Genomic DNA, 22,877 nt, shown 5'->3' on the forward strand with positions numbered 1-22,877 from the left:
TCATCTTCCTTGCGTTGTGGTTGTTGGCATGCTCTGATCAATCCAAGACCGCTTTGCGTTGCAGCAATTATTGTGTAGGCTGCGTAGCCATGGGGACTCACCCGTGATCGGACGAGATTTGTATTTGAGTATACGACGGCTGAGATGGGGTCTATCCACTTCGGCGGCGTTGCGGGATTCGCAAACCTGTCGTTACGGACACACCCTGGGTTTAGTTCGCGGCGTTGGGAGAAGGGATACGAGGCCTAGGTACCCTAGGCCACGTACTCTGCTTGCGCCTCGGACTGAATTCTCCAAGACCTTCGTGCAGCGCTGGCGCAGCAGAACCCGTCAACCCACGTACCCGGCAACATTGGTAGCATAGGGTTGGTTCGGCATGCCGCTGCGACACCGACACAACATCGGTCCCAATCCTGCTGGGCCGCGTCTACGTAGATGTGGCTGAGGCCTGTCTTCACGTCTAGACCACTTCGCTGGAAACCAGGACCTGAGAAAAAACAACTTTTAAACTCCGTGACAAAGACCCCAGGGTAGTTCTCCGGGAGAAGAACTGGAATATCGCGAGGAAAACGCCACGTTAGAAACAAAAGCAAGTTTTACCTTCCGTGGACCCTAGCCAATGACCGCGATCGACATATCTGTGCGATGATGCCGAGGTGAGGTGAGAATGGAACAGCCAGAAGGAATCTACGAGCGTCGCACGTGGGACTCTCGGGTTATATGACCGGTCCCAAATGAGCTACAGGGGTGAATCATTGATTACATGACAGCCGTCACATCTGAGCGGAAGGGAATAGCCCCATGTGTCAATCTACAGTTCATCTCACTACTCCAAAGTAGAGTTCATCCAGGTTCCACACCTAGTGTTTCAGAGAATCGTGGATCGGGTACCTGCAGAGCCTCATGTTTAGAGATGAAGCGCCCCTTGCACTTTGCTCCATTCGGGGGTGTACCAAAGTAACCACCGAGGGAGAAATCACAAAGTATGGGACCTCCGGTATGACGAAAGTTTCCAATACTGTAGATGCCGTAGACGGCGCCATAAGTGGCATGAGATCTACAGAAGATCTCTGGGCTAGGCTCTAAACTCCAGTGTCCTAAGATGAATGTTAGCTCGAATCCGCATACACGAACGCGAACGAGCGCTGGGTGTCGCACCAAGTAGACTTGATAAAAGTCCATCCTCACTTTGCCATCTGCCTCCTTGACTAGGTGCGCCCTTGCGGCCCAGTCTTTGCTAGACTCACCCCCTGCTATGAAGCCGTACTTGACCGTCCCGTACAGCATTACCTCGTCCGCGTTCGGACCGAACGGGAATATCTGGAGTGGCTTGTGTGCCCTCGTGGAAATCTTCTCCCACATGGCTTTGCGCAGAGCCAGAATCTCTGCAGCCCAGAATCAGCCTCACAGAAGGCATAAGGGTATTAGAACGTCGAGGCGCAGACTGGTCTTCAGGGCTGGATGGAAAAAGCAAATGCGACCAACCTTCTCGGCCCGCTACCCTCTTGGAGGCCATGACGAGCGTCGCATCTTTAGTAAAGTAATCGACGTATTCCATATGAGCTTCAGCCGTATCGGACGTAGCGTAGAAATCCTCGAAGAATTTCTTGTATGCAGGGTCAAACTCAACAGCCGACGGGTATTGAGACACGTAGGAGGTCATTTCGGGTTCGACTAGAGGTGTGTGGGATCATGGATCGAGGGTGTCTAATGTTGCGACTCGTCAAACGTCCAGCAAAGGCTTGCTTCCCAAGCCTCGTATTGCGTGTCTGACGTAACCCATGACAAGCGTCCCCCGGCGGCGGGCCGGGCGGGAACGGCGTTTTGCAATTTCCAACTTCAACCTCCAGTTGTTCTCCACATACACTCACTTGTGCGATTCAACTCAGTTTACCAATTTCAAGATTCATGACAGAAATCTTGTGTGATTGACTAGATCGTTACTTTGGCAAGAGATACGGGCGTCGAAACTACGTCAGCCTGGAACGCCTCAGGTTGTGGTACCCGAGCGGCATTGACATCTTACACTATAGTAGCGCCAACCGTCTAAAAGAAACGCCGACTTTGAGCGCAAAGTCCCGCGCAGTTGCGTAATAGTAGAGCACCCTTGGGGTCTTTCCGCAAGGTTTCCATGGCTCCTTGCCTCCTTTGCCGTCGGTCCCGGTCGCGGTCTCAACAACACCCCGAGTACCTGCGCAAGCGTGGTGAAGCTTGCGCCGAGGCATGAGTGTGTGGTCATCACCGTTGGTACCACGGACCCAAAGAGGTCCAACTCACCGAAAAGGAGATGAAGAATCCCTTCGGACGCTGCTTCGGGACAGGTTCAGGGTGCCTGTGTCCGATTTAGAATCTTAGGCTTGAACCTTGATCGCAACGCCTCTGACATCTCTGAGCGCAACATCAGTATGCAGGTTCTAACTGTTTCTTTGATGCGATCTACAATGACTCGACATACATCAGAAGTCGGAATTGTGTCCGGTTGATTCCTCTCAGCCACGATCTCGAGCTTGACAAGCATCTCCGGAGTAGTTCGAGACGCAGCCCAAGACCCGTTTAGTGACAGTTCCTAGTTATGGTATCCACTGAAACATCTTAGGCTATGGCATCACACGGACTGTGGATATATCAGAAATGCTGGCAGAGCCCCAATCTCTCAGATGCTCTGTGCGGTGCAGGTACTTGAAGAAACTTGCAAGGGTAACGCTATGAAACTAGCTAATGGCTGTCAGACTTCGTGTTTGGCAACATACGAATGCGAGTGTCTTGCTTCTAAATGCCTAGCATGCTACGGGCTCTGGACCTCTCTTCAGCTCACATCACCAAACCCCGTAGTGATGCAGCAGAACCAAAAATCTACCACCTCAGGTTTTGGACGCCGTCCTCCGCACAGGGTGCGAACGCAAATCATCTTCGGAGCTAAATCTCGACGGGAACTAGCATCTAAAGCTCCGTTGCGATTCAGTGGCGTAGGAAGATTCCAGATCTAGCCTGGCCCCTAAATGTCACTGTAGACCACGTCTGTGGCGCAATACTCAACATGCTTCCAACACATGCATGCCGCACTCCATCATGATCGACGCCTGGGGGGTACCCACAGACTACTAGGTGGATCGATAATGGGACCTAGGAGATTTGATAATCGGATCGCTCGATGTGGCTGTCTGACTATCCGGCTAGAGAGAAGTCCTACCAGGTCTGGAGACTGGCTCCCGAGTATCAATGGGGCACACCATGTCCAGTATATTACAGACATAACTACCCCAGCAGTGTCCCTCATTCGGATTAACAACCGCCCATCATGACTTCTCCTTCTGGTCTTCCATCCGACACTCACGAGACACACTACATGGCAGACTATCGTCGACGTTCCAGTGAGATCATCCCTGCCCAGGATGTTACCGTTCCGGCGCATCTGCTTCGGGCTACGGGTACTCTTGGGTCGAAACGCGACAACACGCATACTACCCATACTGGAAATTGGGAACCACAAGCAGAAAACCCATTCCTCGACTCTGAACGAATAGGAAGCATCCGTCGCCGTCCCACGCAAGACTCTGGCGGCCTACAACGGAACGGTACCCAATGCTCTACCAACCTCGAACGCACAGAAACGCACAACGGACGACGGAGGAGTAGCCGATTCTCCTGGTTCAGTAACAATGGTGCAAAGCGAATGTCACAACAAAGCGGGGTACTGCCATCGCCAACTGAGGAGAATCTGAGACCCTTCCGGACCCTTTCCTACATCGCCGGGTCAACCGATGTTCTAGCTCTGAGCCCTCGAGGAAGTCGTGCACCATCACCAAGCTCACTCAAAAGAGTTCCTAGCTCGTCTTCAAAGTGGTCCAACGACGACCCCTTCGCTACGAAACCCAACTCAGCCAGAAGCAGCAGAGGAAACCCTTTTGGCACGGAAAATAACTCTGTACGAAACTCTACAGATTTCCTACCTCGGGAACCTGAAGCCGCACACCACGCGGGTCGTCCCCGGAAAAACACTCTACAGTCTGTTGTCGATGGCATGGTACCCAACGCTCTCAAGCGGAGCTTGACCAATGCATCCTACTTCCGAAAGAATGAGATGTTTGCCACCTACGAGAAGGCGAAGAAGAAGGGCGTAGAGATCCAACGAAAGAAGTGGGTGCAACTCACCTTTGAGTACGCAATCTATGCCTTCCTGATACTCTTCGTCTACTTTGTCCTAATCGGAGTCCCGCTATGGAACGGTGCTGTGTGGTGGCTTTACTGGGTCGTATCCACCAAGTTCGTTATCGCAGGTGGTTTCGGTATCGTTCTAGGAATTGCGCTATTGTAAGTTGTAAAAGTACCCTCACCATCTTCTCATTGACTAATACACCCTAGTTACGCATTCGCTCCTTTGCTCATCCTGTTCGAAAAGGATCCACCTCCTGCCGACTTCTCGACCGAGACCAAGATCCAATCCAATGTTGACGATACCTGCCTCATGATACCGTGCTACAAGTCTGCTGGACTCATTGCCAACACACTCGAAGCTGCCCTGAAGATTTTCCCTCCATCGCATATATTTGTCATCGCCAACGGCAACAGCCCGACACCACTCGACAACACAGAGGAGGTCTGTCGCCCATACGGTGTGAACCACATCTGGTCGCCTATTGGATCGAAGATTGTCGCTCAGTTCGTCGGTTGTTATGCTGCGAAAGCTTTCAAGAACGTTTTGCTCATTGACGATGACTGTGCGCTGCCTGACAACTTCCCTGTCGTCACTGAGCGTTTGAATGGCAAGGTCATGTGCATTGGCTACACTATCAAATCTGTCGGACCAAACTCTTCCAAAGGCAACTTGTGCCAACAAGCTCAGGATCTCGAGTACAAGCTCAGTGGTATCCAGCGTGAGTTCGCCGGTAAGGTCGGCTCCGCTACCTTCCCACACGGAGCCATTTCCCTCTGGGACCGCGAGCTACTTGTCAAGACCTTCCACGAGCATCCCGGGTTCAGTGTGTCCGAAGACTGGTTCTTTGGTCATGTAGCCCGCAAGCTTGGATGTCGCATCAAGATGTGCTCGCAAGTCTTCGTCGAAACCGAAACACCTACCGCTGTCTTCATCTCTGGTGGTGGCTCCCGTGGTGGCTTCGGCGAAATGACCATCTTCTCGCAACGTTTCAAACGCTGGAACTTCTTCTTCGTGAACGGCATGTACTACAACATGGCATACATTTTCGGCAGCTGGAAGCTAGGCTGGTGGGAGATTGGTGCAAAGATCTTCGTCTTCCAGGAGGTAAGCAATCCGCAGTCTATCTTACCCATTCAACGTACTAATAACACACCAGGTCTATGAAACTCTCCTCTACCTGCTCACGCCTTTCATGCTCCCGATCTCGTTCTACGTCCGTCCCTCATTTTGCGGCTACCTTCTCGCCGCCACAATCGTCATGTACCTCATCAACGTCATCATCTTCAACGAAGTACACCTCCGCCGCAAGAACGAGCGCGTTGGCTGGCAGCTCATGTACATCTACTACCTCCCATACAAGATCGTCTTGACCGGCATCAATGTCGCAAGCTGCTACTGGTCGCTATACAAGTACGCCAAATACTTCGCCAAGCGTCACCCCAAGGTCATCGAAGACGACAAAGCTGTCGAGGTTGTTATTCGCCTTGAGGAAGACAAAGCCGCGCCGGAATGTGGTCTTGGCCGACGATTGACCGTACGCACTATCGGCACACGTTCCCGCGCCAGCATGGACGAGGGTGGTGAGGGTAGGCCCTTGTCACCCGATGCTATCGATGTTGGAGGTGCTTCTTACGCCATTGTTACCGAACCTGAGGATGCTCACTCTCCTGGCCACTACCACGTCCCCACTCACCATGTCAGCACGACAAGGCCAACCACCCCTATGCTACGGAGCGAGGGTATCAATGCAAAAGATTACTTTGATGTAGCGCAGAATGCGAACATCGATGTGGAGAAGCAAAACTACTGAACCTACTAATGTAGTGGCTAGAGCCACAAGTCATAGCGCAAGACGCTTCCTATCTTTTCGTTTCCTTTGTCTTGGGTCGGCGTTGGAGGTCTTTCTTGATGGGCGGCTTTCTGTTATATACCTCTTACGCATACCGTAATCTTCTAACGACCAAAATTTGCAATCACAATTCAAGTTCAAACAATCTCCATTTCTGCGTGAATTGTCTTCGGAAGTGATATCATTGGCATTCACCACTACCACATAAACTGACCTCATCCAGCGAGCCCTATGTCATAGAACACTTATGAATCCACAAATTACCACAGACGGCGGCATATATTCAATATGCTGGCGAGTAGACTATTCTGTGGTTGATTTTTGACTGGTCCTCATATCATACTCCACAACATCCCCATGTCTACTCAAGCATCAACCCCCGCAACTCCTGTGTCATTCGCTTCCTTCTTCTGACCACCTCCGCCTCTAGCCCGTCCCCCACCTCTTCCACCCCTACCACCCCGCTTTCCCTTTTGCACATCACCAACCTCCTTCTCCCACTCTTCAACGTTTACAACCACGCCCTCAGGTAACTTCCCATCGCTCATCAGGACTCCACCGTCCTTCTTCCTACTTTCAACCCGCTTGAAGAATTCGTACGAAAGGAAGCCTTGCTCATTACCCTCAGTGAGTATAACACCATTGTCCGAGACGAAGAACTTGATACCAGCAGCAAGAGCAGCGTTGATATCAATGTAGATCAGAATCGATGAGTTCTTGCGCATGCCTGAGATGACGGGCTGGGTCTCTTTTTCTTCGGTGGTAGGGTCAGTGGAAGAGTCAAGTGCTTTGAAACCTGCCGGGAGACCAGATGCGAAGTGAATGTGGTTCCGTCCCATGCGTCGCAGACCGCCGCTCTTTATGATGAGGTTCCAGGCGCGCTCGTCGGTGCCGTGAACGACGGTTTCGGGAACATTGCCTGCTTCTTGGGTGATGGGGACGAGGAGGCCTTCTGAATCGACTTTGATGGAGTGGCCTTGGTTTGCGCGGATAAGGTAGTCAGCTGGGTCGTCCGATTCTGGTACACTTTCCAACGTTTCTGGGCTGGGTTTCTCTTGGGATGGCTCTGTGGTTTCGGATGTCTCTTGGTCGAGCGAGGATGCTGGGATCATGGAGTAGCGTTGTTTGTCGTTGTTGGCGACTATGTCCCGCAGCTCAGGGAATGTGACTTTCAAACTCTTCAGAGTTTTGGTGTTAAGCTAAAGACGTTAATTCAATGCGTGGTCTAGATAACGGATTTACATCATCCTAGACATGCTTGACGTGTACAAAAAATCTTGTCTTTGGCTAGGGCATATATCCAAGTTCTCCAGACGTTGATGGGGAACAAACTTACCGCTTCCTGCACATTAACATACCCACCCTTTCCCAACTTCAAGCCCTCCTGACTCGCACCGTGTCTCAACAGCCAGCTAACTTTCCTTGATACCTGCACTTCTCTCGGTTGATTCGCTGGATTGCGGCTTCCGCCGCCTCGGCCACCTCTTGCCATACCTTTGAGCGATCTAGTGAATAGGCGCAAAATTTTTGCGAGAGGAAACTCTGAACTGGATTTAAATGTCTCTAGAGGGGTTTCTGCGGGGTTCTGAGTCGAAATGATGCTCACTGAGTCAAAGGTGGTAGCCTTGGGAATGATGGTTCGGGAAAGTATGCGCAAAACGTTAGTGCAAGGACCAACTTCTGTGTGGTGACCCCGCAGTGATTGGATGCGCTAAGTACATCAACATGAACGCGACTGCGTCACGAAGACGTTCGATCAAAATCGACAACCTTAGGCTCAGTTTCTACTTCTAATCTTATCTTGTAGCATCAATCTGCTGTAAATGATTGGCAAGTCCAGTCACATTGGCTCGAAGTTATTTGTGCTACAGGTACCGAAGAGGAGAACCTATCTCAACCACGCCCAGTGTGGAAAGACACCCTAAACAGAGCCACCGTGCAGTAAGAAGCATCAATCTGGCAAAACAGGAGGTACCAATGCGACGATTATACTAATAAGACTTTTATTCGTGTGGAGCTAAAATACCCGAAGTCTCTCTTGCAAAGAGACATGACTCTGCTGCCGACCGCACACGTTGTCGTATAATCCTCACTGGCTCTTAGAGTTCTGCGCCCGTCTGTAAGCGGCAGAGGTCACCGTGAAGCTCCATAAGAACTCGTAACCGGAGGAAGTTGAGCATGGTTCTGCTTCCAGTCCATGGACACTGCATACCATCGACTCCACGGACAACCCTCCAGGATCGCTCACAAAAGTCTTTCCGATACGTCTCAATTCGCCTTTGATAGATTCCTTTGCCTGTAAAATTCTGGTGTCATGATTGTAGTAGCGTCGAATAATCAGGTCATCCAGATGGAAAGTGACTTTTTGCAGGCTCTTGGGTAGTTGTTCGACGTAGGACAAGTCGCAACGGATGTCCTGGACAGAGGGGTTCGTCCCTTCGTAATTGAGCCAACTAAACTGTACATTCAGACTCAGTATCTGCAGCATGGGCGATGAGGCTATGTGGTACACCGTTTGTTTGGTAACTGCTTCTTGCGCTTGGTTCTGACCGAGAACACGATTAACATAGCCCTGATTACCGCGTTCTGGCCAACTCGACAATAACAAAGCTTTGCGACCCGTAAGGTGCACATTCCATGCTCGATCGAGACGAAATAGACCTAGAGGTCTGGTCCTCGCAAGTAGTGGATGAAAGAAATCGTTGGTATGGAAAAAGACTGCTTCGCGGTGGAACTGCAGTATGCATTCGAAGAGAATCTGCTTATCGAGCTGCATCCAAGCTGGAAGACCTGCATGCATACCGGAAAAGCGCCACCAGCGATCTGGGCTAATTGAATAGTTGGAGGCAATGCCAATGCGGACACCATACATGGCGCAAACAGTGGTGTTCAAGTGGTGAAAGCGGACACCGACCCCCATAAGTGCGTAGTGATAGATACGGTCTCTGACCTCAAGTGGCAAGGCGAACAGGGGTGATTTGCTGCTCACAATATCTGGAAAGAGCTTCTTAACCCATCGGGAGAGCTGCACCCTGTGCTGTAGCTCTTCTGGTGACATGACGCGAGCGATCGAAGATGCCGTGTCGGGAAGTAGAATATATAGGTTGGAACGCCTCATGGTGGCCGTGACATTGGTGGTTGGGCAGGAGACTGCAAGTGAGAGGTAAGAAAGCGATGACGATGATGTTGGTTGTTTTGTACGTAGATGTGGTTAGAGCGGTTGGTCGCTTGTGACTTCTGGGCTGTCGCAACCTTGAGTGAGAGTGGGATCTTGGTGCATCACTTGAGAGGAAGTAACAAGGACGGCATCAATCAGATGGCGCCAAGACTGAAAGCTGCCAGATATCCTCGAACACTGAGATGAACGACATCTGCACAGATGCACGATGAGGATGTTATCAAATGACCTTTCTGTTTCCAAAGTCAACGACCGCGATGCGAGGAAGAACATGATTGACCTCGCATAGGAAACTGACAAATACACTTCTCGTAGCATAATAAATGACTCACGTAGTGTAGAAGCAATGGTATTGACGGCAATATACAACTTCATCGTTCCACCCAACGCCTGATATTGAAAACCCTTGAGCAGGACCCATCAATAGTGCCTGCATACCGTCGTAGCTGTCGAACTCCCGCATCGCATCGGGTATGATCACACACACACCACATTGTATCCCATATACCACCCCATCAGCATGCGCAACCCTCCTTGGGACCCTCTGTCCGCGCACTGCCTAGGTTTACGCGTGCCTCTTCCTGCCTGTTCAAGTTTGTTTGTCCGCCAACACCACGAGGGCCCTTCAAGCTTGTCTCTGGGATGGCGTTTGCAATGGCAGTAAATACCTCGGCAACATTATGCCCGGTCTTTGCACTAGTCTCGAAGAACAACAAGCTCTCCTCATCTGCGTATGCCTTTGCAGTCTTACTTGGTACTCTCCTTGAGCCGGCGCCATCTTCTGTCGGCTCCTCTTCGCCCTCAGCTGCGGGGGCAGCATCTGCGTCTTCCGCATTCTCTTCGTCGGCGGCGGTGGCCAAATCGAACTTGTTTCCCACGAGCGCGATGACGATGCCTGGAGAGGCTTGGCGGTGCAGTTCGGCGACCCAGTGCTGGGCTTTTGTAAGGGAAGAGGGTTTCGTGATGTCGTAGACGACGAGGGCGGCTTGGGCGTTGCGGTAGTACATGGGCGCGAGCGAGGCGAAGCGTTCCTGGCCTGCGGTATCCCAGATCTCAAACTTGATGGTTCGGGTTGGTAGGTTGCATTTCTGTGTCAGGAATGCAGCTGTTAGGCGGTATGTTAGTATTGGCTCAGTGAGAAATGATCTGGGTGTTGCTGGATTCATATCGTTTGATGTGGCTGTGTACGTACCTCCGATAGTAGGCTCCTTGTTCTCTTGGAAGTCGTTGTTGACGAAGCGCATAACGAGAGACGACTGAAGGACTGTCAGTTGGTGTTCGCACACCATGTCCTGTTTCTCCATACCTTTCCGACAGCTGCTTCTCCTAGCAGCACGAGCTTGACGCTGCTGCTGGGCTTGGGTTGCGCGGAAGCGTCCGCCATCGTGAAGTCGTGTGAGGGATGCGGCTCGGACTTTGCGGGGTATGTAGTGGCGGATGAGGTTCTTTAGACGTGCGGAGTAGCGCGCGACTTTTGTTTACGATGTGATTTGGTGCGGTTGCGATGCCGCAGGCAGATGGTTTGTACATCGCCGAGAGCAGTGACGAACTCAAGCACGTGACTGGCTTACTAAGATCGGAACGCCTTTGGCATCCAAAAGCATTCCGATAGATGCGACCTTTGTCGCCTTACATGTCGATGCTTGCTTCCATCAGCGCTCATTTTCGAAGCATCCAAAGAAAGACAAGCGCTTTTACGTCTCGAGAGTTTACTGTTTGTGGAGAAATCGCATAAAATTGATTGTTATGCGAAACACATTAAGACTCGGGTGAGTGCATTCGCTCTCAGTGATGTCGACTTAACAAAATAGTGAACAAAAGTTATTGCTGTAAACTAAGCAATTATGTGGTGTGGAACGTGCATGCTCAGCAACTCCGTGCATCTGCTTGTACTCGCTGGAACCAGCATCTTGACCGCCTGTCCGTCTTGTCGATGCACAACTATGCAAAGACCGAAGGTGCAAATATACCCACCAGTCCTATTACGTATCTTGTGCAAGAAATTACAACAGCTGTCATGACCCAGTATACGACGGGAGAGACAGCTCCGCGTGCATCCGCGAGGCCTCATCCTACGACGCAGCAACTTGACTTTTTTTTGTCATCAAGTAATGCCTGACGTCATATTACCGATTTGAAACCTACTTGGTTTCCGACAGAACTGACACGTGCAATGGACAAGCTCAATCCTGGTTGATGCGGAGGTTTATGCCGCTGTGGACCATTCTCCTCACTTGGAGATGACTCTAGATACAGACACCGGAACCTGTTAGTCGGCAAGGCCAAAAGTCACAGTCAAGACAAGATCAACACGCAAGAGGGAACTGTGTATGTTGTAATTATGGATACGGTAATCTGAGGGTATGCAGATGGTGGCGTCGTCGACCCCTCAGCTAAGGCGCGCAATCTGCCAATGAAGCTATTCCAAGGCCACGGAACTCCCGAATCGGCAGGCGCGAATTGGCCCCTCAAGCAACCTGCATACGCATAAACAAACCGCTGCAACGTCTTGAGACAAGGCCAACTTGTACAATTCCAAAGACGATGGGCCCCACAGCGTTATGCCAAACGGCTGGTCTGCCGTCGGTTGTTATTGGAGCTGGTAGGCTACACCGACAAGTGGATATCACACACGTGTATGGCATTCTGCTGTCCGGACTCCGAAGACAACCAACAATGCCATTACAAGCGGCTTTCCATCATCGTGGCACGGTATCCATCCCTGCAACAGGCCACGATCTCGGCCTGTTGATCTTGGCCGATCCCAGCACTTGTTGGACGACAGCATGGTCCAGCCACGCCTTGCAGGAGCGCGCGGTTTTTTTGTACGGCTGGCAGCTTGTCATGTGTCTTTCACTGTGTGGTGCAGGTGCCGCACCACTCACCACCTAGCGACCCCACAGCAGCGAACAAGACGACAGGGTGGTGGCTTGCGCGATAATGTGCAGCACAGACGCGCCGTGTGTGCGACCGATCGCGATGACGCCAAGCGCACCTCTGGTTATCCGAGGGCGATGGGCATGGCTCGAGTGGAGTCTGACAATAATTTTTTGCCCTGGCATGGCAGAGGTGCTCAACGCCATGCACATTGTTACGAGAGGGTGTGGATTGCGCAAACACATGTTGGCAGGCGACGATCCCTTGTGTAGCGCGCTCTGCTTGACACAGCAGCGATCGGCTCGACTTAGCCACAGCTCTCCAGACAAGCGCTCGGTTCCCCGTGTCCTTGATCCGCCCGAACCGGACTGGCCCAAGCGGCCATGGCAGAGTAGCTGGAGATCGGCGTTCCCTATTACGGGAACAAGTGTCTTGACATCGATTCACGCTCGAATCACAGAGGCGGGGAGGCACTCTGGACGCCGCACTAAGAATGTTCCCTCGATAACCTGCGTTGCGCCAGGAACACGCACAAAAGGGTTCCTGGATTTCTGCATGATGTGGGCGACGCGCACGAGAGGGCAGGAGAGCGGTGGGTGCATTCGCTGAAACATGCAATCAGAGCGCGAGGGAGATGCTGCGTCCCATGTCCTCCACGGACCAGTGCGGCCTTTATAGAAAGTGGCAGCATGGGAGGCCTCGTTTGTCGCTTCAGCCACGACGGCATTGCCGCGTACCTTGAGGGGGGGGGGGGGGGGGAAGGGGCGGCCAGGGTTACTTATCAGTCACGTTGGTCGGGCATGGGCTGTGAGCGTCCGGCTGACCCCAGATGCCGCGTGCCATGTTTGCGACCAAATAATAAAAAGTTCCTGGCTTCTGCAATTGCTGCAACAAGAATCTCACTCCTTCCCCCCCGGACCTTTGTTATTGCCGCTATCGGGTCTGAAACTGGGATATTTGGCCGCATCTCTGACGCTGCGCAATCGAGACTCTCTGTTGGACACAGTAACTCAGTATCAGGAGCTCGGGCATCACCCCACTTGTCGAATAGCATTCCGGGACCTGTCCACACGCTTTATTTTTGAATCGAGCGCCTCTTCAGCTAGCAGACGCCTCTCGCACACATTCTGGATTATTATTTCTACACACCCGCCCCTGCGCTGCCCTGCATTGTCTCTCAGCCGCATCTCGCTCTATAACCTCCGACACCTCGGAGGCTGTGCAACAAACCCGCTGCCTTGCTGACGAAGCTGCAAGACAAAGCAAACACCGAAGCCGGCGAGACTTTTTTTATTTCATTCTACCATAATTTCTGGCAATCATGACCGTCCTCAAGGTACCTATTCCTGATTCCCGGCAATTGCACGCCCCCCGAGTTGCGCTGACCGTGCCTCCTGCCAGGAACCCATCAACGTCCGACCAGCCAGCCAACAACGACACTCGTCTAGCACCATGGCCGGCTCACTCCCCAAGAACCGCCCACACTCGCAGTCGATATCCGTCGGCAACCTGAACGCAGCGCATCGCGTAACACGTCGGAAGAGCATGAGCCAGACACCCGTCACCAATGTTGCGGCCATTGCGGCTGCGGCCAAGGGCATGTCGGGAGCGCCCCTGGATAGCAGTAGCAGCAACAACGGATCGCGTCGGCCATCGAAGCCGACATCGCAGTTCAGGGGACCCAACATGGCACTCAACTCCACAATGGCATCGAGCATGCCTGGCAACGGCTCGCAGTTCGGCCCCAGCAGTTATGGCGCGGTGGCAGCCAAGACTGAGGCTCTCACCGACGGCCCGACGCTCGCAACGATGCTGGAGCAGGACAAGGCCAACTCCAAGTCGCGGAACCGTCGCGCGAGCGAGGGCTCTCGTCTGTCCAAGGGCGACGGCAAGCGAAGTGGTAGCGATCTGAGATGTGAAAAATGTGGGAAAGGCTACAAGCACAGCAGCTGTCTGACCAAGCACCTGTTAGTAACCCTGAGCCGTAGACGGCCCTCCCACATACTTTCATGCCTCATGACGAATGCCCTTTCCTCCCTTGCACGCACACTTGAACTGCAATGCTTCTTGATAGTTCCGCGTTGACTTTTTCTTCTAGTTGGGAGCACACGCCTGAATGGCAATACACATCTAAGCTGCTCATCTCCAAGCACCAGCAGGTGCAGCTCCTCGAAGCTGCCTCTGTCCTCGTCGCCATGAACAAGGAGAGCGACGGCGAAAACAGCGACCGCTCGTCTCCTCCAGCCTCGGGCTCGTCCGACCTGCGTGAGGAGTTGAGCTCCACTGAAACTACCCCGCCCCCGCAACTCGACGACCATGCCGTGGGCTCTTTCCCTCACTCACACTTTGGCTCCCGCTCTGTCAAACGCTACTCGGCCAACAGCTCCGCCTACAGCCAGTCCTACCAGTCGACCGTCTTTTCCGACAACGGCAACGGCAACGGCCACTTTCGCCAGTGGAGCAACGTGTCGGACCGCCCCACCACTTCGGGTACCTCGGTTGCCGGCTCATATCACGATGACGGCAATGACCATGCCGACCTTGCTGCCGCCGTTGGCTTGTTGAGCTGCTCCTACGGCACGCCCAAGACGGGCCCTACCGCGCTACCGCCCGATGTGCCGCCCGTGCCACCCCTACCAGCAAAGTATTTTGACTTGAACGCCCGTACCTTGTCCGGTACCACCACCGTCCAGGCGCAGCAGTCGAGCATACGCAACAGCTACCGCTACAACAGCGAGAGCAAAGACGTCGACATGGACGACGACCACTTCGCCGACGAGGAGGATTACCGCTACTCCAACTCACGCAGCCGCGGCCGCATCGACGAGGACGACGACGAGATTTTCGGAAGGATGGAGGAATAGAAGCCGTCTGCGCTCCCCTTCATGCCTCCTTGACGACGTCCCGACCTCTCCTGCCATTTTGCCCCATCATCATCTTGCTTTTCCACTGTTCAATCCGGCTCTGTACCACAAACCAAATATACCAGCTATTAGCAATCTATCTCCGCGGAGGAGAAAAGACCCAGCCTGGACACCGAGGAGAGGGCCGTTGACAATCTCAATACCCAAAAGTCGACGACGCCCTTGAGGTTGAAGTTCAGGTCATCATATCCAAAACTGGCCGTCTTTTTTTCGCTTTGCGTCGAGAGCCTAGCACATGCAACAAATATCCCGGAGTTTTTCTTCTCGATTTTATCGTCTCTTGCCTTTTTCATCTCTTCAAACAACCTTCAGCCTATTTTAACAGAAACTCATATAACTTTACCAACAAATTTCTCGACGACAACCAGGGCGTCTTGTATCCAATGTGGTTGCGCTGGATAGCGTGGCCTGGATCGATGGATCGATGGGGGGAGAGGACTTCCGTGTGTATGGTTCAGCCATCTCTTGTACATTCGGCTGCGGAGAAACTTTTGAAATAACTCGAGAGAGAAGGAAGCAAGATCGAATGCCATATAAACATTTCAGTCGAAAGGAATAAGGCCTACGTTGGTTGTGCTTTGAGTGAGGGTTTGATGTGCTTTTCATCAAAGGCCTATATCGTGAACGCCCGAAACCTAAAGCTGGCGAGAGATCCCAGTATATAAACCAAACCTTGATCGGTTGAGAGATAAGACGGGAGCGGGGTGGAAGGGGAGGGGGGAGGGGGGGAAACGGTCCTTTTAGCATGTTGTTGAGCACCGCGTACCATTGGAGAGGCCTTGAGCGTCTCGCCGAGATTGAGCTGGGAGTTGAGGTGTGTGGACTGACAAACACGGTCCAAAGCAAAACGTGCTTTACCTTCCCTCAGCCCACGACTAGCTTGGGGTCCAAGATTGCGGAGGCGCCGGGCTTATCGTTAGTACAACGCCTAGCTTCGCTATACCCGGTGTTTGGTTGGCTGGTCCAAGTGGGTTGGAGTGTTTTGACTTTATTTGTTCTGACCATGTGCATCGTAGGAGGCTTTGGAGGGTTGTGTAGAGGTGAATATGTTACGTAGATTGGACATCATGTCAAGGTGAGGAAGCGGGTGATCATCGCGTACGCGACCCCGCTATCCCATGTTGTCCGGACTACAACAACAACAACAAGTCATCGTGGCAATCTTGTCAAGAGGTAAAGTACAACGAGCGTAGCAATTGGCATTTCCGCCACCCGGACGTTGTTAGCCTGCCTTATATGTACAATCGGGATACAAGCAGCTTACGTACCACCCAACACCTCTTCTCTCCTTCCGTCTCGGTTCCTCCACCAACGATGCGTTGAATCGGGTAGATCTCTTGACGATCGCAGATCCTACTGTGTAAGCGAGCCTCACAAAGTCGTGCATCTTAAGCAAGGCGGGTCTATGGCATCGCCGGCTTCCTGTATGGGTAACATGAGCGTGTTTCAGCTGTATACGGGTGGAGATGAAGATCTTCGATGCAGATGGCTGGTGGGCGCGTGAGGACTTTGTTGGCCGAGCAGGTGGGGTGTGAAGAGGTTGGAAGTGGGGTATCGTGATAAGTGAGAACACAAGGACGCGTAGTTTGTTGTGGGTTGGTGTTGGTGTGGGCGGGTTTAGGTTAGATCGTGATGTCTGGGGTTGGAGGTGCGAGGTTGGTTTGGGAAGGTATGACGACAGATGATCTGCGGTTCCGTAAGATGGACGATAGAGGAGCGTCATGAAGCGACTGAAGAGCTTTGTACAGACAACAACGCATTGTTCGCCATAATCTATATATGCATATGCTCAAGGTACTTCTGGCAAGTAGAGCCCCCTATATCTCATCCCACCCTGTCTCCATCATACATAAGCAACAACATTTGAGCCACTGGAGATCCCGACACGACTTGCTTTGGTCATGGCATCAATGTAGGCGTCAAAGAAGTAGTAATCATGCTTGGCATGCTGCGCCATCATGTCCTCCTTGGCCAAGTCTGCAGATCGAAGAGCCTGCGTTGGTTGAACACATAGCACTGCTTTAGAGCGCTGCAGAGTTCGTTTGAGGGTCTCGATAGCTTCGGCAGGTACATCTAGAGTATAGACCGTGCCTTTGACGACGACACTTATAAACTCAAGGAGACTATCGCCAGCCATAGAGCCCCTTTGCTTCATGCGAGAAAGAATTTCGTCTCTAATCAACATCTCCGAATGCGCACTACTTGACAGTAGGCCTATCTCCTCTTCTGCGAAGGGATAGCGCGGAAGAATGAAGTAAGTGGTACATAGCAGAGTCAGCGACAGTAGCTTCTTGTAATTCGCAAGGTTAGCCTGGATTCTCATGTCAGCTGAGATGATAGTCGAGTATCGATGGGACCGGACATACAGAGATTGCGTTGAGTCTTTTCTTGCTCTCAGTACAAAACCCGGTTGACTTGAAATAATAGAGGCTGTCCATGGAAAGACCCAAGTGACGCAGACCTTCAAGTTCAGTCAGATTGGAAAGCGAGGTACCCTGGATACCGAGGAAGAGAAGCTCAAGACTCTGCGCGTGTGAACGGAGGCTTGAGCAATCCATCAAGTATAGGGTTGGTCCGTCTATAATAAGTTCTCGCAAACAGTTTGATGCTCCAATCAAGTGAGTAATTGCATCTCCGGATATGAAATCTGAGGTTGTAATCATTAGTGCTCGTAGCTTAGCAAGCCGCTCTGGTTTGATATGAATGTAGAAATAGACGTCGTTCTTGCAGTCAATCAGGGCGAGAGCGCAGAGCGCAGGAAATGAGGGCACACCCACCAGCACGGGGAGATGTTTGAAGTCGTAGCCATGCAAAGTGACTCTGGTAGCCCTGGAGAATAAGACGCCCTGAGGAGATGGTCCACCTGTAGGCACTGCAAAGACGTGGGACGAAGTTTTGTCACCTTGGGATGAGAACCAAAGATGGATACTCTTCAGGCTGGGTGACTTTTGGACAATGACACTGCTCATATCGCTGACGCTGCTATGACCAGGCAAATGAAACGTAATTCTACGAAGGCTGCGAAGTTGTAAAGCCACCGGAAGATGATAGGCAATGCTGATATCGCCGGGTCGGATAATAGTAGGCAAAATTACTTGTGCAAGACGTTGCTGAGTTTTCACTAGTTTCACAAGGTTTCTTGTAGACATCACGGAGGTACCGAAAGAGTCTGTTAGACTGTGAGAGTGTTAGCAGCATCTATAGCGTGGTGCTGACATTGTACCTGAAGGACAGCAGTTGATGCCGGGGCAGAGCTGTAAGAAGAATACCAGTAACCACGTCTCCGGCATGATTCGGCTTACTCGCATTTGCAGTTGGCCGTCCTGAATCATGAACCTGCAGATGCCGAACGTGTTGTAGACCGTTTCCAGAAGCAAGGTTTCTCCAGATGGTTGTTGCCGTGACCGGGTCAATCTCGACAAAGATGCGATGATAAGCCATCGGATATGCAATTTTAAAGAAATGTACACACGTCTTCGCTATGCTGAGCTGATCGCGCTGGTCTAGCTGCAATTGACGCGTCAGCAAAGAAGAACAGATGAGTAGGTGGCACTTGCCTGGGATAAGATATGCTTGAGCATCTCATATGGCAAGCGTAGCATGTAGCACTGTGTGCCATCTGGTGCGGGCTCCATTGTCGCTCTGATCGATGTCGCGTATAGAAGCTTACGCTGCCGTGGTGCGGGTCAAGAGGAAGACGTAAGAAGGTGAGAGATGGTGTTGTGCGAGAGTGGCCATGGTGCCTTCCGTAAACACGAGGTCACGAGATGACGCGTGCCTTCGTTTTTTCATCCACGTGTAGCTGCTTTCAAAAGCATTTGCCCGAGCTCGTTGCAGAAAGGGAAGTAACGAAAAAAGTGGTGTGGAAGTGAGAGATTACCTACCCAGATGGACGCCTAGGTGATTTATAGTAGCCGTCTTATGATGCAAGAAGTGGCTTAGTTGCCTAGCATCAATTGACTAGGTATGAGGGAACTGGCAATTCGTGGTTCCTTTTGTTTTCGTGTCGCTTAGTAGTATCGTGCCTGCCAAGATTGAAGTTTGGTATAGTCTACGCCGAGATATGCGAGACCCATCAATAGTCGAATGAAGCAGACAGTACAAAGAGCCCGGTAGCATGTGACCAAAAGGTTGAGGCTTTACCTACGGTGGTATATTCAGAGACCAGCAATCCTCCCAGACCACGTGAGAGAGCTGATATCTTATGTCCGCCAGTGACCGTATCCAAATCTTTTCGAACTTGTTTTCTGCTGCTTACCGCTGTGCAGCGTGCAGTGTGCAACGTGCAGGGAGCATATGCAGGATTGTGCAAATGAAGTCCCTCGGAGCGTGTCGTGGATCAGTAGACGCGTCCTCGATGCGTTTGTGGATGAAGCATGCACGTTACCACCCTCGCATCGGCTAGCCTGCAGGGCCGAGTACAAGACAATGCGCAGTCCTGGTGGTGTTGAAAGGTTGTGGGGGTGCAAGCAGATGTGGCTTGAAGGGGATGGCGTCACTTAGCGTCCGACCCTGCAGATCCGCACGGTGCGGCTTCATCGGTGCCCTCACAAGATTGCGACTCAACACATGCCAGACAACTCGATGCCCTCCGACGAGCGCTGACCCCCCTTTTGCTCCAATGCACCCGGCCGTCTCCATACTTGCCGATAACGTCGCCCAACACCACCACCGGCTCGCCCCGCTGCTCTACAGCGTCCTCGCGGCCGTCGCAAATGTCCACACGCCCGTCCAGCATTCGCTGCTCATAACGACGATATCATGGCTGATAGTATGGGTCCCGGCTGTCTTCTGGGTGGGCATCTATTCAAACAGCGACCGAGCTAAGCGGAGGGCGAGCTGGCTGGCTGGCGCTCTCCTAGGCCTGTCTGCAGTATGCGACCGCGCGGCATGCGACAAGCAGGGCATCTGGGCGACAAAGGTACTTTTAGGGAGGACAAGGACAGCTGCACCCGTCTAACCGTGCCTGCAGGCCCTTCTACCTCTGCTCACCGTCCTCTTCTCCGAGAACGAACTGCTCACAAAGCACCTCGTCCTACCCACATTCACCATCCTCGACGGCCCTGCAGCCGAGACCAAGACCTCGCCGGAGCGACAGCTTCATAGCGAGTCACATGGAATCCTGGCAACCCTGACGCTATCTGCGAGCGTCGTTCTTGCCGTCTACACGGTTCCCACGACTGTCGTGCTTGGTCTCAGCAGTGTCATCTTCGCTGCCACGGGTCTCGTCCTGTTCGAATCCACAATAAGAGCCGCGACAGACGAGGGCGATGGTGGCAGGCGTGGACTCATGTCTGTGAATGGAAACATTCCCAGGCGTGCCTCAACAAGCGGCAGTTTGAGGGCGCAGCGACTAGCTGCGCTGAGAGACGTCGCCGTGGCCATTGCTGCCGTGTGCGGTATCGCATCTATCCTTACTGAATCCTCCCTGACCGCAAGTACAATATCCTGGGAGCCGGTTTACAAAGAGTACCATCGGGAATGGAGGGATGTGCATAATCTCCGCATCCTCATGCGCTTCCTGTGGATGTTGCCGGTTCAAACCATTGTAAATGTTCTTATCTTCGTTCTGGTACGTATGAGCTTTTTATCACCCATCGAGCTCTTTTCGCACTTCTCTTTTATCGCTGAAGATGGGCCTGGCCTCCTATATGTGTCTTATATGTCTCTCCGACTTTCACCCAGCCTTTGTTCCCAAGTCGTGGAACCAGTCATGTAGCTTTCATTCTCCACGCATTGTCACTAGATTGAACTAACTGATTTGTAGATCTCTCAATACGGCGCTGTACATACATCTCTGTTGGCCGTGTTCTCACATCTTACTGCGAAACTACACTTCGCACCGACCTTTTCCACCGTTTTGTTCACGTCCGTCTACATTGTGGCAGCACTAGTACACTTCTTCGAGTCGCCTGACTCCCCCCTGATGATGGATGCGCGGCGTTCTATGCGATTGCGGCGCTTCATCTTCGTAGTTCTGGCTCTTGCAGTTGGATCTTTACTCCTTGGACGTCTGAATGCATCACAAACGTATCGACCCATCGCCAATGGCATAGTCACTAACATTCCATTCTCTCCGCCTGAGAAACCACTTGGTTCCGTACCGATCGACATGAGTAAAGGCCATCCGGCTGCGCAGTTGATCGACGCGGCAGAAGCAGATTTTCAAAGCACTCTCGACCGACAATCAAAGTCTCTTACCGATGCAGTTCGCGAATACCGCCGCAGAAATGGAATATCCCCTCCTCCTCATTTTGATAAATGGTACGAATTCGCTACGCGGAATGGAGTAGTCATGATAGATGAGTACGACACCATCAATGAGATGCTGCTACCGTTCTGGGCACTGAAACCGTCCACCATTCGATCGCGCATAGCAAACGCATTAGGTCACGAGGATAGCTCACTGCTTGCGATTGCGGTACGCCATGGAGCTGTGGAGAACTTTCAAGGTGGCGACGAATGGCAACAACAGGCAACCATTGGCATGATGAAACAATTTGTGCAGTATCTGCCCGATATGGATCTAGGCTTCAACTTACATGACGAACCGAGAGTCATCGTACCCAACAATCTCATGTCATCGATGGTGGCAAAGGTGAGGGACGAAATCCTACCTCGCACTGCAAAGAACACCACCCCGCGCAATGCCTTCTCAGCTCGTCCTGAAGACCTCAGTGACGGTACACGATTTGCCGAAGTTAGTACTACCAAGTTCAATCGCTTTGCGCATCAGCAGACTTGGACGCATTCGCGGTTATCATGCTCTCCTGGCACTCAGGCCCAGACTTTCGAGGACTACGCCGCCGACAATCTCACAGCCTATGCTACCAGCGACCTTGGCTTCATCTACAACGCAACTGCCTTTTCCGATATCTGTAACTCACCCTCATTCTCTTCAACATACGGATTCTTCGAACGACCCAACGCCTTCAGCATTATCCACGAGCTCACACCCATTTTCTCGCAATCGAAAATCTCCAGCTTCCAAGACATTCTGTACCCTAGTCCATGGTACTGGATAGGCAAAGTAGGCTACGATGAGACCCACGACACGACATGGGAGAACAAAACAAACAGTCTCTACTGGCGCGGCTCTACAACAGGAGGCTTCAGCCGCAACGGCGGCTGGCGACGCCAACACCGCCAGCACGTAGTCCAACGCCTCAACGCCCCAGACGCCGCCAAAATCCTCGAACCCGTCTCCACATCCTCGGCCGCAAACAGCCCCGTCACCTCCTACGCCGTGACTGAAATCGACCGCCGCGCGCTCAAAAACCTCATCGACGTCCACTTCTCCCACATTGGCCAATGCGACCCAGGCGACTGTGACGCACAACAAGAATTCTTCGACGTGACCGAACGCGTCGACGGACAGGATGCATGGTACTATAAGCACCTCCTCGACATGGACGGCAACGCCTTTTCGGGTCGGTTCTACAGCTTCCTGAAAAGTCGATCCTTGACCTACAAAATGGCCTTGTTCCGTGAATGGCACGCAGAATGGTTACGGCCTTGGGTCCATTACATCCCTCTATCTCTCCGCGGCGACGAACATCTCGATCTTGTGAGGTGGTTTTCGGGAACAAAAGTGTTTGATGATGATGGGGATGGGAAGCCGGAGAGAAGTGATGCTGATGGGGGCAAGAAGGGTGGGAATGGGGATAGTGAGGGGGAGAGGAAGGCGAGGGTCATCGCGAAGAGGAGTTCTGAGTGGCATGACAGAGTGCTGAGGAATGTAGACTTTGAGGTCTGGTTCTTCAGGTTGTTGTTGGAGTATGGGCGGGTGGTGGATGATAGGAGGGAGGAGATTGGGTTCCCGGGGCCGTAGTTAGGTAGGAGGAGGCTGAAGAGGATGGCATGTAGGGCTATGGGGCTTTGGCTTTTAGATGG

General features: G+C 52.3%; 6 protein-coding genes across 6 annotated transcripts; 3 read left to right on the forward strand and 3 right to left on the reverse strand.

Moving 5' to 3' along the window:
• Positions 1-754: 754 nt before the first annotated feature.
• On the reverse strand, positions 755-1,696 carry ACET3X_004460 (uncharacterized protein). The gene is made up of 3 exons (XM_069450666.1): positions 1,486-1,696; positions 1,159-1,385; positions 755-1,097 (listed from the first exon to the last, which is right to left on the reverse strand). The coding sequence occupies exons 1-3, from the start codon at positions 1,661-1,663 to the stop codon at positions 1,083-1,085; spliced, it is 420 nt and encodes a 139-aa protein (XP_069308438.1). The 5' UTR covers positions 1,664-1,696; the 3' UTR covers positions 755-1,082.
• Positions 1,697-3,298: 1,602 nt separating this feature from the next.
• Positions 3,299-5,966, forward strand: ACET3X_004461 (uncharacterized protein; the record flags this gene model as incomplete). The annotated part of the gene is made up of 3 exons (XM_069450668.1): positions 3,299-4,311; positions 4,363-5,260; positions 5,313-5,966. 3 exons carry the CDS (start codon positions 3,299-3,301, stop codon positions 5,964-5,966), a joined length of 2,565 nt encoding a protein of 854 aa, XP_069308439.1.
• Positions 5,967-6,370: 404 nt separating this feature from the next.
• On the reverse strand, positions 6,371-7,632 carry ACET3X_004462 (uncharacterized protein; the record flags this gene model as incomplete). Its single annotated transcript, XM_069450669.1, has 2 exons — positions 7,342-7,632; positions 6,371-7,204 (listed from the first exon to the last, which is right to left on the reverse strand). Exons 1-2 carry the CDS (start codon positions 7,495-7,497, stop codon positions 6,371-6,373), a joined length of 990 nt encoding a protein of 329 aa, XP_069308440.1. The 5' UTR covers positions 7,498-7,632.
• Positions 7,633-9,515: 1,883 nt separating this feature from the next.
• ACET3X_004463 (uncharacterized protein) lies at positions 9,516-10,678 on the reverse strand. Its single transcript, XM_069450670.1, has 3 exons — positions 10,490-10,678; positions 10,376-10,439; positions 9,516-10,288 (listed from the first exon to the last, which is right to left on the reverse strand). Exons 1-3 carry the CDS (start codon positions 10,565-10,567, stop codon positions 9,699-9,701), a joined length of 732 nt encoding a protein of 243 aa, XP_069308441.1. The 5' UTR covers positions 10,568-10,678; the 3' UTR covers positions 9,516-9,698.
• A 2,703-nt stretch (positions 10,679-13,381) lies between these two features.
• ACET3X_004464 (uncharacterized protein) lies at positions 13,382-14,924 on the forward strand (the record flags this gene model as incomplete). The annotated part of the gene is made up of 3 exons (XM_069450671.1): positions 13,382-13,396; positions 13,462-14,027; positions 14,159-14,924. The coding sequence occupies 3 exons, from the start codon at positions 13,382-13,384 to the stop codon at positions 14,922-14,924; spliced, it is 1,347 nt and encodes a 448-aa protein (XP_069308442.1).
• Positions 14,925-19,605: 4,681 nt separating this feature from the next.
• ACET3X_004465 (uncharacterized protein) lies at positions 19,606-22,815 on the forward strand (the record flags this gene model as incomplete). Its single annotated transcript, XM_069450672.1, has 3 exons — positions 19,606-19,905; positions 19,957-20,556; positions 20,752-22,815. The coding sequence occupies 3 exons, from the start codon at positions 19,606-19,608 to the stop codon at positions 22,813-22,815; spliced, it is 2,964 nt and encodes a 987-aa protein (XP_069308443.1).
• Between the last annotated feature and the right edge of the window lie 62 nt (positions 22,816-22,877).

This window comes from Alternaria dauci, chromosome 3 (genome assembly GCF_042100115.1).
Source record: "Alternaria dauci strain A2016 chromosome 3, whole genome shotgun sequence".
Classification (NCBI taxonomy): Eukaryota; Fungi; Ascomycota; class Dothideomycetes; order Pleosporales; family Pleosporaceae; genus Alternaria; species Alternaria dauci.